Consider the following 18,471-nt stretch of genomic DNA (forward strand, 5'->3'; position numbering starts at 1 on the left):
TGAACAACACAATTCCTTTGTCAGTTTTGGTACAGATAACAGACTGAATTTGAAGTCGGGTACATGCAGTACATTTTTGATTTCATATCCTTCTAATATAGTAGTATTACCTGCTCCTTGGATGTGACATTTATTTCCTGTAGGGACTTGGACTTGATTATGATGATAGTCATCTATTCTTCTAATGGCTTTGAGGATTTCTTTCTTAGGTGTTATGTGGTGTGTTGCACCACTATCAACTATCCATTCACATGTATGAATGATGTTTGATAATGTTGGAGTAATACCTGCCATGTTTGAAGAACATTCTCCTCCTGTTCCTGTCCTATTCATCCTGCTCACCAGCTTCTCATACTGTTCCTCAGTAAAGTGATTTATTGGAACTTTGATGTCACTAGTATTTGCTTCAGCTTCCTTAGTGAAATTTGCTGCTGCAGGTTTGAATTCTCCACCAATTCTGTTGTCACCAACTCCTTTCTTCTTGCTTTTAAAGTCAACTGGATAACCTACTAATCTGTAACAATTAACTGTCAAGTGTCCCTTATAACCACAAACCTTATAAGGTGCTCCATTATTTTCGAAATTCTTAGGTCTATATCCCTGACCATTGTATCCCTGACCAGGTCTGTAACCTTGTGTTCTTCCTGGAAGTAATGTTAGTGCCTCTCTAGTTTTATCAGCAACACCTAATGCTCTTTAGCTTTCTTCTTGTGTTGCTACAGTATATGCCTCATTTACAAATACAATTGGTTTCCTAGCCAAAATGCTACTCCTAATATTCCCATAACTCTCATTTAGGCCCATTAAGAATTGAAGTAGTCTCGATGACTTCAAATGAACAACCTATGCTGCTGATTTATCACATTCACAAGCAGGCAAAGGAATCATCATATCCATTTCAGCCCATAAATCCTTCAATTTAGAGTAATAAGTAGTACCTGAGTCATTACCTTGCTTCAGAGTTGCCATCTCGGTCCAAAGTTGATAGGATCTGGTCAAGTCAGATCTGTCAAACCTTTCTTCAAATTCTAGCCAAATTTTCTTTGCACTTGAAGCATACATGATACATGGTAACAACTCTCCAGCAACTGTGATTGCTATCCATGAAAGTACTATCGCATTACACTTTTCCCATCTTTTGACATAGCTTCCATCAGCGAATCCTAATTTTCCTTTTCCTCTAAGTGCTAATTTCATAGACCTGCTCCACAGAGCATAGTTCTCTGGTCCTGTGAGTTTTATCGGAATTAGAACCACACCAGGTGCATCTAAAGCTTGAAGATAAAGAGGATGATTGTGATCAAGTGCTGTAACTTCATTAACCGCCATTGTTGAATGTGTTGTAGCGTCGCTAACCACCATTGTTGATTGTATTGAGTTTCTTCGATTTTGTGCTTACTTCTATATTCTCTTTTGCTTTGATCGAGTCTCCTTAGGATCCCCACTCTGATACCATGTTAAATTCAGTGTTTGATCAATGAATTTAATCACTGGATTTGAGTTCTAAGTTCTAACTAGAATGCATTGAGAGAACTTTGAAGAAGAAGGCAGTTTTTGTATATAATGTATATCTGTTACAAAATGGGTATATATACCCCTGTATGCTACATACTCATGTGCACAACATGTGCTCTATCTAACTGAATCTTAACTAACTACTAATCATTACTTTTGACAGCTAATATACAGCTAAGATCCTAACCACTTATAACAAACTCAGTTCTTAATAAAAATGTACATCCATTTTGTGTTTGTTATGGCATAAATGTTTTACTGCTAATAAAAAAGCTAGTCAAGTTGTAGACATAAGTTACTTTATAATAGCTACTCTACTTTTAACTTAGTATTATGATTTTATTAATACTTATATCATTATTAATCATTAATAAAATATTTAACTATTTCCTCCATCACAGAAAGATTGTCTTACTTTCCTTATTAGTTTGTTTTAAAAAAAATTGGCACATTTTTATATTTAAAAATAATTTAACTTTATGTGATTATTTACAGCAACACAAATATCTAAGACTTGTTTTGAACCACACATCTCAAGTCTTTCTTAAACTTCGTGCCATGTCAAACTAAAACAATCTTTCTGAGACGGAGAAAAGAAAGTACTCCCTCCGAATTAAAAAAAGTGTCCACTTAGCATTTTTTTTGGGTCAATAAAAGTGTCCACTTATCAAAATAAGAAAGAATTAAACTTGTTTTTCCAAATTTGCCCCTATTAAGTGTTATATGATTAAATCCCAATGACTATTTAACTGAGAATAGTTTAGTCAAATTACTTATTTTTATCTAGGAGTTAGTATTTTAAGGGGTGTGCAGGCTAAGCGATTTTTTTTTTTAATTCGGAGGAAGTATTATTTATAGTTTTATAGCAGTATAGGTATTTCACCCTCTTCAACCGTATATTAGTAAAGTCAAATTTTCAGCAGCAGTCTGACAAATATAGCAAACCCATCTACTTAAGCTCACCAAGAAACAGACTTCACCGAACAATGGAGTCGGAAGAGAATCCAATAACCATACACCTAATCTCATCCAGTGACTCACCCGAGTTCAACCATCTAACTCATGCATTAACTCATTCTTCAGTCATCGGACTCGACGCTGAATGGAAACCCATTCGAACCCACCAATCCACTTTCCCAACCGTCTCACTTCTTCAAATCGCTTGCCAGCTCACAGACGAATCGCCAGTCTTCTTAATTGACCTGGCCTCAATCCCCTTACAGTCAATTTACCACCTCATTAAGGACGCGTTTGCCTCGCCGGATGTATTAAAATTGGGATTTAGGTTCAAACAGGATTTAGTGTATTTGTCTTCTACTTTCTGTGCTTATGGATGTGAACCTGGTTTTGAAAGGGTTAGTAAATGCTTATTCGAATTACAGTACAATGGTTGAAGCGTTTATGGTTATGCTTTCTCAGTTTTCAGATATGACTTCAAATTATAAAATGATCTGTAAATTTTGGTGCTTTTGAAGTTTCTTGATATTGATTAAAGAGCTTAGCTTGCATAATTTTGCTTAGAGATATTTACTCCCTCCGTTTCAATTTATTTGTTTGGTTTTGACTCGAAGTTTAAGAAAAGAATACTTGTGTTCTTAAACATGTCATATGGAAAGTTGGAATTACAGAGTTACCAAATAAATAAGGGATGAGACATTCTTTTTTAAACAGGCTGGAAAGGAAAGTAAGACAAACAAATTGAAACGGAAGGATTAATTGTGAGCGCAAGAAAATATTTCAAAAAATGTACTCCTATAGGCTCTAGATTGCTAATATTTGTTTACTGCGCTTGTTATCTTGTGCATAGGCCGAGCATTTATAATATAGAGCTAGAGTTTCTATTCTGTAATTTTATTGGGGAGTCCTAAGAGAGGGAAAAAGGGGCAAGGGAAAGGGTAAAACAATGTACCTGAGAAGGGGTAAGCGGTCTATCATTGATCTACCTCTCAGTTCCTGCAGAGTTAGCTTATCACAACCTGAAAAAACAAGTTATGGTTTAATTTAGTTGCCTAATGGAAGTTGGAGTTTCATCCCAAAGCGTGAACCGGCAAAGTTTGCATTTTTTTTCCCACTCTAGAGATGGTTGTAGCCATATTGAGATTATAAAAGCTGATTGTCTTTTGGTTAGGCCTGTGCACGAATCGGTTCGGTTTTGGCCATCATCATGTTGAAATTTTGAATTTCGACCTTCTAAAATTCTCAACCATACTCGATCCATTGTAGGTTCAATCCGATTTGTTTTTTATTATTTCGATTCGGTTACACAAATCGATTTGTTCGAAATTTAACCAAGCAACTATTTTCGTTTCAGTTTTAGAGCAAATATAATCGAAAGTAATAAGATCCTAAGTTTGCAATCTTATAACCAAGACATTAACCAAGAAAAATCCATAAACTTGCAAGCATAATGGCAAATAGATAGCAAACAATAGCTTGACAACTTGAGAATAGAAGGTATTAGGATTTAGGAGCTCGTGAGAGAGTGAGTTTGAGAAGAGAAGAATGAAGACAGTACTGAAAGAGAGTGAGTGTATTTCTGTATTAGAATATTAGGTCTAGAAAATACTGGGATTTGGGCCTGTGGTATAAAATATAAAGTATTAACTATTAAGTGCATTAGAGTTAGACTATTAGTCATTAGTGATATATACCCAATTCGGTTTGTTCGGTCAGTTCGGTTTATAAATGAACCCAATCGTTTTCGAACTGAGAAACCATAATATTTGACAATTGAATTTGTAAACCGAAATTGAATTGTATTATCCAAATTGAATTATCCGAATTGCTTCGAATCGGTTCGGAAATTCGGGTTGAACCGATTTGTGCATAGGCCTACTTTTGGTGTTTGATTATGGAGTAATTTTTTCTTTCCCTGGGTATATGCTCTAGGTTGATTTTGCTTGGTTTCTTAAAGAATGTCATCAGCGTCTCTACCTCCCAAGGTAGGGGTAAAAGTCTGCGTACACTCTACCCTTCCCAGACCCCACTTGTGGGATTACACTGGGTATGTTCTTGTTGTTGTCTTAAAGAATGTCATCAGCTCGATTAAACTTTATCTGGCTTTTGCTTTTTTAATAACTATCTTAGATTGTAAAATAACTGTTGGTTTTATCAATATGTCATTGTCATTGCTGCAGTTAATCTTTCTAATTTGCTAAAGTAGTTGGACTTTTTTTCTCTTGAAGCAATCTTGGTTCGATCGACACATTCTATAGACCACACTCTTATGTTCTGTTACCTTTATATAGGACTGATTTCTGTTTTGTGTGGGTAATGCTTGTCATATACTAGCTAATAATTGGTGACTAGGTGGAACCCTTTTTAGATATTACAAGCATATACAACAACCTGCAACCCAGACAACCGGGGAGAAGATTATCAAAGCAAACAAAGAGCTTGGCAACAGTTTGTCAGGAGGTCTTGGGAATTTCTCTATCAAAGGTGTGCAATCTTGATGCTGGCATTTTGTTAGTCAGTAATATATATATATATATATATATATATATATTAATTATAAAAAATATTTTGTTTTTACTTTTTTGGTATCTTGAGTGCAGGAACTCCAATGCAGTGATTGGTCACAGCGTCCTCTGACAGAAGAGCAAATGCAATATGCAGCAGTTGATGCTCACTGTTTGATTCATATCTTTGAAGTCTTCAAGGCTAAGGTTGTGACAGAAGGTTGTTGAAGTACCTTTCTCATCCTCTCTAGTGCATGCCCACGTGTTGCAACCTCCATGAAGTAGCTCTGATACATCAGTAACCAACTTCCTTGGTTGAAAAGATAGTTCTTTCTAGAAAGAGGTGTCTTGATTATGCTCACTAGGTTTTCTATTGGAGTATATCTCCTTTTGAACAAGAAAAGTGGGTGTGCTTGTCTGAATGTGTGTCTGTGTTGGGGGGGGGGGGGGGGGGAGTGGTGTTTGTGTTAAGAAATTCATTAAATATGTACAAATATTAAATTACAGCTATTACTACTTGAAATCGTTTCCGAACTCATAAAGTTGAAATCCTGGCTCTGCCTCTCGAGGGTAATAAAGTATGCCCTTTCATCTGAAAGAAGCTTTGTTGTGTTAAGTGTTTGCAGCAGTGCGGTGATAGATGACAGATTAATTCCCTAACTTTGTACCTCAGCCATCAGGAGCTATAGACCATCACATGGGAAAAGAAATTCCTTTTTTACTGCGTTATCTCTATCTTGTTTGTCCTCTTTACAGCTATATACCATCACATGGGAAAAGAAACTCCTTTTTTACTGCATTATCTCTATCTTGTTTGTCCTCTTTACATTTGGTAACGCGTCCATTTCAGGGAATTCTGTCGAAAGTGTAACTGGTCTCCAGTTGTCTCATCTGGATCTTGGGTTGAAGCAGATACTTGCCACACAACAAAACTCTAACAAATTGTGCGGTATCAAATTTGGTGAAGCTTTAGAGATGGTGCAAGCTATCCCGCCTGATTTTTGTAAAACAGCCCCCATCTCAGATGAAGAGGTTACTGCGCTGTCACCAGATCAAGCTAATCAGATGGATGATGTGCTTTCGCTAATTGTCAGGAAGTATGGTGATAAAATTTTGTTAAGTGAATCTGATAGAAAACCGAAGATCTCGAGAAAGAAAGCTAAGAAATCATCTGGTAGAGTAGCAAACACACGCAGTCGAACGGAGGGTGGTGAAGAATGGCAAGGTCCACCACCCTGGGATGTGACCTCCGGTGGGGATGGGTGCCCTAAGTTTCTATGTGATGTGATGGTGAGATACCACATTTTAGTTACAAATATTGCTTTTCTGTAAAACTGATACGTCTAGGCTTCTTTAGTGCCCTCTCTTGCAGTAAGGTGGAGATTTCTCCTCGTTTCTCTTTCTTTGGGAGGCCAAAGTATGGCACCTTTTGCTTGTTTTTGTGGTTGTTATGAGGGTTGTGGTAATATTTCAGGTTGAAGGATTGGCAAAACATTTAAGATGTGTTGGCATTGATGCTGCTGTTCCTTACTCAAAGAAGCCTGAAACAAGGTTCTGAATGATTTTCGATTCTTGACCTTGTTGTTTATTAGTGGAAACCCAATAGCCATCTGTTTTTCCTAGATGGTGTTCCTTATGATATATATTCGGATTTTTTTCTTCTTCAGGGGTTTAATAGAACAAGCCTGTAAAGAGAAGAGAGTACTCTTAACACGAGATGCCAAACTCCTGAGACATGATTATCTCTTAAAAAATCAGATATACCGGGTGAAGAGTCTTCTAAAGAATGATCAGTTGGTTGAGGTAAAATGAATGCCTTCAAATTGTAGGGCCTACAGTTAGAAATAAAAATGTTTTGAAGTGATTGATGAATGAAATGAGGGGGGCAGGAGTGCAAGCGAACGGCATTGTCAACAGTTTGTTGGCCCTCTGCTCATGGCAATATTACCTTGCATATCTACAGGTAATAGAAACTTTCCAATTGGAAATTTCTGAGGACCGGTTGATGTCAAGGTGCACAAAATGCAACGGTAAGTTCATCCAAAAACCTCTGACAACAGAAGAAGCTGTTGAGGCAGCTAAAGGATTTCAGGTGATTCCAAACTGCTTGTTTAAAAAGAACTTGGAATTCTGGCAATGCATGGATTGCAAGCAACTTTACTGGGAGGTAGGCTTTCAGTTGCTATTTTGTCCCTGCAGATTTTGTTGGCTTGTGTCCCTACTATAAAGAAATAGAGATATATTCAAATGGAATTGATTTTTAGTGGATTGTGTCGTGACTTGCATGTTGAGGAATTTTCATGTCTTATGCTACCATCAAGCATGTTTACATAATGAAAGCTTTTCTTATGTGTGACATTTCTTAGCTATGCAAAGTTCTGGGTCTGTTAGTCTTTTTTTTTTTTTTTGTTTTAAGTTTGTGGTGGAAAAAGATATCTGCACCCTACAAAATTTTCTTTTCGGATGAGGTACACATGCAAGTGGAAAAGAGAGTTCTCCATAATCGATCAAGAATATTGTCGCATTTATAAAGTTGGCACTGTGATAAATTGGATTCTATCTGATCTTTGGGCTAGTTGGAGCTTGTCTCCGATGGGATGGATGAATGGTTGAGGCATAGGAATAAAAACTCGTAGATCCCAGGTTTGGATCCTAGCTAGAATAATAAGTGAGAGTCCATTTGCCGAGTCTTGGTGGTTATGATTATAGGCACCTGCATTTGTGAGTTGCAGCAGGCTGCTTGATGGATTGACTGGGTGGCACGCGCACAAGCTGGCCCTGTCACCACCCTCATCAGATTTTTATAAAGATAAAAGGAAATTACTAAATAGCATTAATTTTCCGTGAGAGGCCTTCTCCAAGTAGACCTTATTTAGGTCATATTGCGTCTCATTAGTGAGGTTAGTTCGTTGAGGTAACAAAGTTGGTTTAGAAATTGATAACCATTATCCGATTTATATTTGTCCATTTCATTGTTGTGAGAAGATGACGCAATGTGAGATCTGATATTGGTGTGTGGTTATCAGCCCAGTATCAACTTCAAGTTTATTACCGTCACTATGATGTAAATACATATAGTATATACCAGAACAGCAGAGTGCCGAACTGAGTCTGAGAAAGACACCACTCTGCTGCTATGCCCTTGCCATTTTCTTTTTTCCTAGGTCCTCATCTTAGTTGTCGGGGTGCTCATAGGATTTCTGTTTCTCCTTGGGCCTTTCTAAATGATGTTGCAGATTGAGAAGAGTCCTATAAAGTGTTTGTGGTCCAACAAATCTTCATAAGGAAGATTTGAAGAGAATTTGAAGATTATGAAGAAGACTCTCCATAGCTAGCTTATGAAGATTTGAAGAGAATTTGTCCTCAAATTTAAGGGATCATCACCTTGCACCACCATAGGAGAGAGATCACAAACATTGAAGGTGTTATGAACTTGGTATTCGGATGGAAGATCAATTTTGTAGGCATTATCATTGAGTCGTTCAAGTACTTCAAATGGACCATCTCCTCGAGGCATCAACTTGGTCTTTCTTTTGTTGGGAAACCTCTCTTTTCGGAAATGTACCCAAACCCAATCACCCGGTTCAAGCACAACTCGTTTGCGACCCTTGTTTGCTCTCTTGGCCGTTTCTTGATTCTTTTTCTCAAGGTGAAGCCTCACCTTCTCATGCAACTTCTTCATGGCCTCGGTTCGTTTGTTGTCATCTAAACTCAACACAACATCTTGAGATAAAGGGGTTAGATCTAAAGGGGTTAGGGGGTTAAAACCATAAACCACTTCAAAAGGTGACATGCCAATAGTGCTATGAATGACTCTATTGTAAGCAAATTCAACCAATGGCAATTGATCTTCCCAAGATGCTAATTTTCCTTTAACCATGGCCCTAAGCATAGAACCCAAGGTCCTATTGACAACTTCGGTTTGGCCATCGGTTTGTGGGTGACAAGAGGTAGAAAACAACAATTTAGTCCCAAGTCGTCCCCACAATTCTTTCCAAAAGTGGCTAAGGAATTTTGGATCCCTATCGCTCACAATGGTTTTGGGAATACCATGCAACTTTACAACATGTTCAACAAACAAAGAGGCAACATGAGGAGCATCATCAACTTTATGACAAGCAATGAAATGAGCCATTTTAGAAAATCGATCAACCACAACAAAGATGCTATCTTTACCCCTTTTGGTTCTAGGCAAACCCAACACAAAATCCATCGAAATATCAAACCAAGGTTGTTGAGGGGTGGGGAGAGGGGTATACAAACCATGGGGAAGGAGTCTAGACTTGGCGCCGCGACATTCAATGCATTGGCCACAAATCTTAGCCACATCCCTCCGCATATGAGGCCAATAAAATTGCTCCTCAAGAATTCCCAAAGTCTTATCAATCCCAAAATGTCCCATCAATCCCCCATTGTGTGCCTCCCTCACAAATAATTCCCTCCAAGAGCTCATGGGCACACACAAACGCTTGTTTTTGAACAAGAAACCATCAAACCTAGAATAGGGAGTAGAAGACCTATCCCTAATCCACCTCTCCCTTTCCCACTCTTTGCAATCTAGAAAGATTTTGGCAAAGACGGGGTCCTCGGGATACAATGTCTTCAAGCTTTCAAAACCCATCAATTTGGAAGACAAGGTATTAATCAAAACATGTTTCCTTGATAGGGCATCCGCCACTACATTCTCCTTTCCCTTTTTGTATTGGATTACATAAGGGAAGGTTTCAAGGAATTCAACCCATTTCGCATGCCTTTTGTTCATCTTTCCTTGGGCCTTGAGATGTTTTAAGGACTCATGGTCGGTCCTAATCACAAACTCTTTAGGCCACAAGTAGTGTTGCCAATTACCCAAAGCTCTAATCAAAGCATACAATTCAAGATCATAGGTGGAGTAGTTCAACGTCGCACCCTTAAGCTTTTCACTAAAATAGGCAATGGGTTTTTGGTCTTGCATCAAAACGGCACCAATACCTACTTTGCTAGCATCACATTCAATTTCAAAGATTTTGTCAAAATCGGGTAATTGCAACAACGGTGCGGAGCTAAGCATTTGTTTTAGAGTTTCAAAAGCCTTTGCTTGCTCCACACCCCAAGAAAAAGGTCTATCCTTTCGGATTACCTCAGTCAAAGGAGCGGCTATGGTACTAAACCCCTTAACAAACCGTCTATAAAAACTAGCCAATCCATGAAAGCTTCTAACATCACCAATGGATTTAGGAATTGGCCAATTCTTAATAGCGTCTATTTTGGATTCATCAACCTCAACACCCCTTGAACTCACAACAAAACCCAAGAAAACAACTTCATCAACACAAAAAGAGCATTTAGCAACATTAGCATAAAGTTGTTCTTGTCTAAGCACTTCAAACACACATTTCAAGTGAAAAACATGCTTATCCATGGTTTTACTATACACCAAAATATCATCAAAGTAAACAACCACGAATTTGCCAATAAAAGGTTTCATGACATGATTCATCAAACGCATGAAAGTACTAGGAGCGTTAGTGAGACCAAAAGGCATCACCAACCATTCATATAGACCAAACTTGGTCTTGAATGCGGTTTTCCACTCATCTCCGGGATTCATCCGGATTTGATGATACCCACTCCTAAGATCTACCTTAGAGAATATGCATGAACCATTCAACTCATCAAGCATGTCGTCAAGACGAGGTATGGGATGACGATACTTTACCGTTATCTTATTGATGGCTCGACAATCAACACACATGCGCCATGATCCATCCTTCTTTGGCACCAAGATCACGGGCACGGCACAAGGACTAATACTTTCTCGCACAACTCCCTTTTCAAGGAGCTCATCCACTTGCCTTTGAAGCTCCTTAGTGTCATCCGGGTTGGATCTATAAGCCGGTTTGTTTGGCAATTGAGACCCCGGGACAAAGTCAATTTGGTGTTCAATTCCCCTCAAGGGTGGTAACCCCTTTGGGAGTTCCGTTGGGAACACATCATCAAATTCCTGCAAAAGAGAAGAAATAGAACTAGGAAAAGAAGGGGTTAGTTCATTAGTGTGCAATGCATAGTCCCTATGCATGAGGAGAATCACCAGTTGACGCTCCCCCAATTCCTCCCTAATTTCCCCACAATTCGCCAAAAGTGACACCTTGGTTTTTCCTCTAAGCTCTCATTTCTTTGCACTCACCTCTTGAGAACTACTCTCCTCTACTCCCTCATCCCCCACATTCTTTTTTTGCAATGCACTATGACCCTTCTCCTTTAACTCCCTCATTTTGTTATAGATCTCACCCACCTGGGAGGGGGTCATGGGATTCAAGACATGTTTGACACCATTGTGGACAAGGGTGTATTGGTTAGTTCTCCCATTATGGTTGACGGACCTGTCATATTGCCACGGTCGGCCAAGTAGAAGATGACACGCTTGCATGGGAACAACATCACATAACACCTCATCGTGATACTTCCCAACTGTGAATTTGATGATAGCTTGTCGAGTCACCTTCAATTCACCACATTCATTGAACCATTGAAGTTTATAAGGGTTTGCATGGTGGGTGGTGGTAAGTTTCAAGAAATCAACAAGGGTGGTACTAGCAACATTGGCACAACTCCCACTATCAATGATCATGATGCTAGTGTTTTGGTTAATGATGCACTTGGAATGGAAAAGATTTTCCCGTTGACTTAGGTCATCCATTGCTTTGCTTATCATGGTCCTTCGCACCACATAGAGAGGTACAATAGGATCATCATCACCTTCAACACCATCCCCTTCACTATCATGTTGTTCATTCTCATGATCGCACTCATCATCTCCTTCCTCATCCTCACTATAAGTGTCTTTCAAAATAAACGCTCTACGATTAGGGCACTCGCTTGCTCTATGACCGAAGCCATGACATTTAAAGCATTGAATAGGAGTTTTCGTACCTCCTTCTTTTGGCGCAAACTTTGGAGGTTGTTGGTCGACTTGCTTCTCAACTTGGGAATTCTTCACAACTGGTTTCTTGACTTCTTGCACGGGGCCCTTATTCTTTTGCCAATTGGAGGAGAAAGCCCCTCGTTCTTTGTTATTGTTCCATGAACTCACATAGCCCCTTGACTTATTGATTTTGTCTTCCTTGAGACCCTCCTCTATTTCAATAGCCGCTTGAAGGGTCTCTTCAATGCTCCCATAGTTGTGGAGTCTCATTTGGGAGACAATGTCACCACTTAACCCGGCTCGGAACCGAGTCATAGCATTTAATTCATCCTCGTCAAAGTCGATCCTCATCTTGACAATTTGGAACTCATCATAGTATTCTTCCACACTCTTTTTGTTTTGCCTTAAGGTGTACACCTTCTTGAGTTGTTCTTGTTTGTAGCGTTCGGTGACATACTTACGCCGCATGAACTCCTTCAATTCATCCCAAGTAGGTGTGGGCGGGAGTCCAATAATTCTTCTTGCTTTCACTTGAGTTTCCCACCATGTGGAGGCATAACCTTCGAATTGAGCAATGGCGTAAGACGCCTTTTTCACCTCGGACATGTCATTCGTCAAGAAGATTCTTTCACAATGCATCACCCAATCAAGGAATGTATCGGGATCACTACTTCCTTTGAAGGTTGGGAGAGTAACCTTAATGGAATTGAGACTCGTGTCTCGCCCTCCCCCATAACCGTGATTCCCATTGACATCTCCATCGCCATCATAACCTTGATGGTCACGACCTTGGTACCCTTCACGAGCTTGGTACCCTCTTTGCCTTCCCATGTGAGGGTTAGGACCATGCCTTCCACCCCTCCCTCGATAACCTCCTTGTGCTTGTCCTCGTGGCCTCCAACCTTGGTCACCATAATGTTCGTGCTCAAGTATAGCTTCCTCTATCTCTTCCTCATTTGGTTGTTGGATGTTTGGACGGTTTTGGGGTGGTATTGGTGCATTTAGGGGTGGGTCATTTGGGTTTTGATCTTGTGGGAGTGGGTTGTTCCGTTGGCCTATGGGAATGTTGTTTGGTGGGGTGAGAGTCGTGTTTTGAGGAGTGTTTTGGGGAGTGGGGTTATATAGATGATGGAAGGTGCCGGGTGACAATGTAGGTGAAGTGCTTCGAGTAGCTCCACTTGTGCCACCTTGGTATTGCACTTGGGGCGAATATGAGACCTCCCTACTACCTCCTTCAATTGCTTCCACCCTACTTCCCAAGTTTTCCATTCGACCACCCATACTATCCACCTTATCGTTCAAGGCTTGTAAGGCTCTCATTACATCAACTAGTGTGAGTTCCCCGGTGGGAACTCGAGTTTCATCCTCCGTAGCCATGGTACCTATTAAGACACTCAACAAAACAAGGAAACGCGTTAGATTAGTAAAATCAACTCACAATCGCCCAAGTAGGCGCACCTTTGATTGCCTCACAAATTGCTTCCGCCAAAGATTGTGTGCTTGTTAATGTTGACTAGTCACAAGGGTTCAAATTCTACTCTTGGTCGGAATAGATTCTTGTTATCAAGAAGAACGAGGACGACTCAATAAAACAAACGCACTTGAGCCAAGAAATGAACAACGAAGTAAAAAAAAGAAAAGCACGAAAGAATTGGCATGAAAGAAATGCGGACACAAGAACTAGCAAACACAAGTAGGAACAACTACTAAATGGCTACTAGTTAAGAGACAAGAAAATGGAATTGCAAAAATCGGAAAAATAACTAAAATTTCGGGCCCGGGTAGGTGATAACTTGAAAACACGACCGGGAAGCCCCAAGTGATCCAAGGTATCAATTTGAAATAACGGAAAATTTTAAATTTCTATACTTTTTTTTTTTTTTTTTGTTCCCTACCAAAGGATTAGGGACACAAGACCATCAACTAAGGATCAAGAAATTTTTGTTTTGAGAAATGGAATCAAAGAGAATTAAAGTTGAAAAAAACCTGAAATGCGCAACATGCTACGCCTGTGCATCACATGCGACTCGCATATGCAATATGCGAGGGCGATTTGCGTTTCGCAGATGATGCAACCAAGGTGTCAACTCTCTGTCACAGGATGCGAAACCATGTGCGACTCGCATGTTCTACATGTGATGGTGAGATGCGTCTCGCATATGAGGCAACCAACTTTGTCAACTTTCTGTCACAAGATGCGACACAACCTGCGACTCGCAGGTTCAACATGCGACTCGCAGGTTCAACATGCGACTCGCATGTAGTGTCGCATATGGGCCAATTCGATTCTTTTTTTTTTTTTTTTTTTTTTTTTGCAAAAATCAGAAATTTAGACCAAGTATTTCTGATTTTTTTTTTGTTTTTGTTGGACCACAAACACTTTTTTCACAACTTTCTTTGACAACTTTTGGATCAAATGACCCTTTGGAGAGTCTTCTTCCTTATGAAGATTTGAAGGTCTTCAAGAACACAAGAACAAGTCAAAAATTCAACTACCCTCAAATCAACTCCAAATTGGCTCAAATTTCGGATTTAAGTTCTCTTTAATGTAGAGAACAAAGCCCAATAGGTTTCAACCTTCAACTTCACCTTCTTCAACAAGACCCACTTTCAAGTTCTTGAAGTTTTGAAGCTCAACAATGGTGGAACACAAACCCTAACCCCAAATGGATTCGAAATTGAAGATTTAGACTCTACAAACACCAAGAAACTCTAATCTAACATTAGATTCAACAAAATCAACAAGAAAATTCGATGTTTTTTTTTTTTTTTTTTTTGTTGAATCAAAACCCAAGATTAGATTTGGTGGAACAAATCTAAACTAAGCTCTGATACCAATTGATACAATATTCAAAACGAAAATGAAGAAAAAAGGACAAGAAAAATAAAGGATAGATAATTTGACACAACTCAAGACCCAAATTAGCAACCAAAGTTCTTAAATTAACTTGACCTCTAATTTAGGAACTAAAGAGCACCAAACTCTTAGGATGACCAATAGGGATTTGGTACCCTAATAACCAATCCTCTCACAAGATTCACAATCTCTAGCTTAGCAAGCTCTCAACACTCAAAAAGAGTTTACAATTTCAAGATATCAATATTCAACATAGACTAAGTCTTCTAAATGAAAGAAACTACTATTTATACTAAGGCTCAAAAGAAGACAACTATACTATTACACTTTTACCCTTAATGAAGTTAGGGCCTTGTTTGGGTGTCTTCTTTTGGGAACAAAGCTTGAATTTGCAAATCTTCAAGTAATGGCCACATTGCAAGTATGGTCATCTTCAAACTTCTTCTCTAAACCATCCTCCCATGCTATCATGAACACTTGAAATCCCCGGGAAGGTGCTAGAGTGTATTCAAGTATGTCCTTCCTCATGAACAATGCTTGCATCGCTTGAAGTTCCTTCGCTTGGCTCCTTGTAAAAGGTCTTGATGCTGCTCGAATTGTATCAAGTTAGGTGCACGTCCCAGGTTCAAATCCTACTATAGACAAAGCCTAGTATTTAAGTTGGGAGGAAAAGTAGAGGAGCTGACCAATACTCCGTAGAGTTTTGAACCTGTGCGCCAACTAGAATCAGAAGCCCACAAGGGATTTCTCCGATGCCCCCTTCCTCCCCCTCTCCCCCATAATGTTTTTATGCTAATAAATAATTTCAATTATGCAGTTCCAAAAAATAATTGCAATAATGAGAAGAAAGGATTCTTTTGCCATCAGCAGTTGCTTTCGAAGACCATGGGTGTTCTTCTTTCTGTTTGGATTAATTACATAAATAAAGATATATTTCTGTTTTTGAGAAAATAAGATAACTTTTTCACTCTCCTAGAGTCCTAAATTACATGTTCTCATTAGATCAGTGAATCGAAAACTCAATGTATTGGATGTATATTTAAACGATTGTGTCATTATTCTGTGTGTTGGGAGAGCTGTCTATTATGCAACCCCCCGCCCTCCCAATTGTCTTCCCATACTCTCATAAATCGCAGAGATTGGTTTTCTTTGGTTTTTTCCCCTCATTCTCTTTATAGCGTGATTTCTCTGTCACTTGAATGCTATTGCAGGGAACTCAATACCACAATGCTGTGCAAAAGTTTGTTGATGTGTGCAAGCTGAATGACTGAAATTGCCAGGATCCTTGTGAACTATTGCTATGAGAATATTGTTGTAATCTTTCGTTTATTCGTCTCATTTCTCTACGCATACCTCATCAGATGTGCTATCTGGTTCAGGAAATGCCAGCGGTTTTTGATTTTATCTGCTTATGATTTATGATATGTAACTGAACCATACTGGCTACTTTAAAAGAACTGCAATTGACCTAAGTTGCTTGAACTATATGCCATATTGCTTCCTGTAAGTTTATAGTGCTTTTTAAATTGCGTCCTTTTCTATGCATGAAGGCATCAAGAAAATGACTTTGGCATCACTTCTGGGCAAGTTTTGTAAAAGTTAATTAGGTTTGTCTTATTCTTCTTATGAAGTGAAAGGTACCAAAAAGGAATGGAAAATGAAACGGCCACAAAATCTCGTCCCACTATTAAAAACTATTTTTGTCTTGACCAAATATTTGCAAAAGAGAGAAAAGTTTTGTGCTAAATGACCGTATGTACGGACTTAAATCACTCCATTAAGAATACTGGAGTGGAGAACTTAAATTACCTTTGTTTGATATGATTGACTGTAGGGCACAATGCTAACAAATAATTGGACACATAAGATTTAAGTATCTTTAAGCGTGGGTTTTTACTTATATTTTATTTTGCTACATCGTCAAAGCACTAGGAACATAAAGTGACTGATGGGATACATTTTTTTGCACGGATTGTCCTTCTTTTGGGGTGGTCTTTAAATTTTGCCCCTTATATTTGTGTTCTTTAAGTTTTGTCCTTCGTTTGGATACCTGAGGTTTTGAGTTCGAACTCCAGCTTAGATATAAAATAAAAAAGTAATTTCGCAAGGCAGGGCTGGGGGAGTGTATGCCGGATCCGGCATATAATCCTTAAGGAAAAATTAAAGTTATGCCGGAGGGGGCAGATTTTGCTTTGAGACATATATTTTTTTTTTTTTACTTTTCAAGGCAAACTTTTAATTATGCCTTAAGGAAAAGTTTCGCCTTATGGGGCATACTTTTAGTTATGTTTTAACTAAAAGTGTGCCCCATAAAATATAACTAAAAGCATGCATCATAAGGCGAAACTTTTCATTAAGGCAACACTAAAAGTTTGCCTTAAGGAAAAATTCTGCCTTATGAGGCATACTTTTGGTTATGCCTTAATTAAAAGTCTGCCCCATAAGGCATAGTTCTTTATGGAAAAGTTTTGCCTCATAAGGCATAACTAAAACTATACTTTGAGGAAAAGTTATGCTCCCTCCGACATAACTTTAGTTTTTCCTTAAGGACTTTATGCTGGATCCGGCATACAATGCTTAAGGAAAAACTAAAGTTATGCCGGAGGGAGTATAACTTTTCCTCAAGGCATATATTTTATTTTTTTTACTTTTCAAGGTAAACTTTTAATTATGCCTTAAGGAAAAGTTCCGCCTTATGGGGCATACTTTTAGTTATGCCTTAACTAAAAGTGTGCCCCATAAAATATAACTAAAAGTATGCCCCAAAAGGCGGAACTTTTCATTAAGGCAACACTAAAAGTTTGCCTTAAGGAAAAATTCGGCCTTATGAGACATACTTTTGGTTATGCCTTAATTAAAAATCTACCCTATAAGGCATAGTTCCTTATGGAAAAGTTTTGCCCCATAAGGCATAACTAAAACTATGCCTTGAGGAAAAGTTATGCCCCCTCCGGCATAACTTTAGTTTTTCCTTAAGGACTTTATGCCGGATCCGGCATACACTCCCTCCAGCCTTACCTTGCGAAATTATTTTTTTATTTTATGCCTGAGCGGGGGTTCGAACCCAGAACCTCAGGTATCCAAGCTAAGGGTAAAATTTAAAGACCACAAATATAAGGGGCAAAATTTAAAGACCGCAAATATGAGGGGCAAAATTTAAAGACCGCCCCAAAAGATTAGAATTGCCCAATGGGATATTATAATAACGAGATGGAAAGCATTATCAACCGCAAAGAAGAAAGTGGGAAACTTCAAGTAACCAACTTGTCGTCAATAATAAACGTAACTCAATTCAACCCACTTAGATCCTTCTTAGTTCTACTTTCTTGGCTCTCTTCTTCTAATTTATAAAAGCGAGCACACAGTAAAGGACACGACTTTCTTGATTAAGAACATAATGTGCAATTTGAACTTTTCCCGTAATGTGCAAGTCAACTTACTCTTTAATATTTCAACCTACTAAACTTCAAAAAGATATAATCTCATTATACAGAACTGAAAGTAAGTTAACTACTTTAGGTTTCTTAGGACGGAGGCTCATATAGATTTTAGATTTGTTTGTGTGGAGTTCCATTACATTCGCTCTCTTATGTTAAATGGATGCAAACTTAGTATAACGTATGGACGTCTTCCAAAGATTTAAAATTTTCAACAACTGGAACTCTATTGCAATTCTCGCTTTAGGACACGTAATGGACATGATTTTCTTTTTTTGAAACATATATGTGGTACAA

The 18,471-nt window shown here is 38.7% G+C and overlaps 1 protein-coding gene and 1 long non-coding RNA gene across 2 annotated transcripts; one reads left to right on the forward strand and one right to left on the reverse strand.

Annotated features, from left to right (window-relative positions):
- The first annotated feature begins 2,396 nt into the window (after positions 1–2,396).
- On the forward strand, positions 2,397–16,244 carry LOC132632115 (uncharacterized). Its single transcript, XM_060347947.1, has 8 exons — positions 2,397–2,870; positions 4,825–4,956; positions 5,073–5,196; positions 5,827–6,266; positions 6,451–6,527; positions 6,644–6,779; positions 6,940–7,143; positions 15,949–16,244. The coding sequence occupies exons 1-8, from the start codon at positions 2,502–2,504 to the stop codon at positions 16,006–16,008; spliced, it is 1,542 nt and encodes a 513-aa protein (XP_060203930.1). The 5' UTR covers positions 2,397–2,501; the 3' UTR covers positions 16,009–16,244.
- LOC132632116 (uncharacterized) lies at positions 13,741–14,444 on the reverse strand. The gene is made up of 2 exons (XR_009579253.1): positions 14,128–14,444; positions 13,741–14,087 (listed from the first exon to the last, which is right to left on the reverse strand). It is a non-coding gene; the product is annotated as an uncharacterized LOC132632116 (long non-coding RNA).
- Positions 16,245–18,471: the final 2,227 nt, after the last annotated feature.

The sequence above is a fragment of the Lycium barbarum genome, chromosome 3 (assembly GCF_019175385.1).
Source record: "Lycium barbarum isolate Lr01 chromosome 3, ASM1917538v2, whole genome shotgun sequence".
NCBI classification, from domain to species: Eukaryota; Viridiplantae; Streptophyta; class Magnoliopsida; order Solanales; family Solanaceae; genus Lycium; species Lycium barbarum.

Excerpts from the sequence above, each read along its gene's own strand:
- LOC132632115 (XM_060347947.1), top strand. The coding sequence starts at position 2,502 with ATGGAGTCGGAAGAGAATCCAATAACCATACACCTAATCTCATCCAGT. Across the intron at positions 6,528-6,643 it reads TCAAAGAAGCCTGAAACAAG|GGGTTTAATAGAACAAGCCT; the intron begins GTTCTGAATGAT and ends TTTCTTCTTCAG. Across the intron at positions 6,780-6,939 it reads AGAATGATCAGTTGGTTGAG|GTAATAGAAACTTTCCAATT; the intron begins GTAAAATGAATG and ends GCATATCTACAG.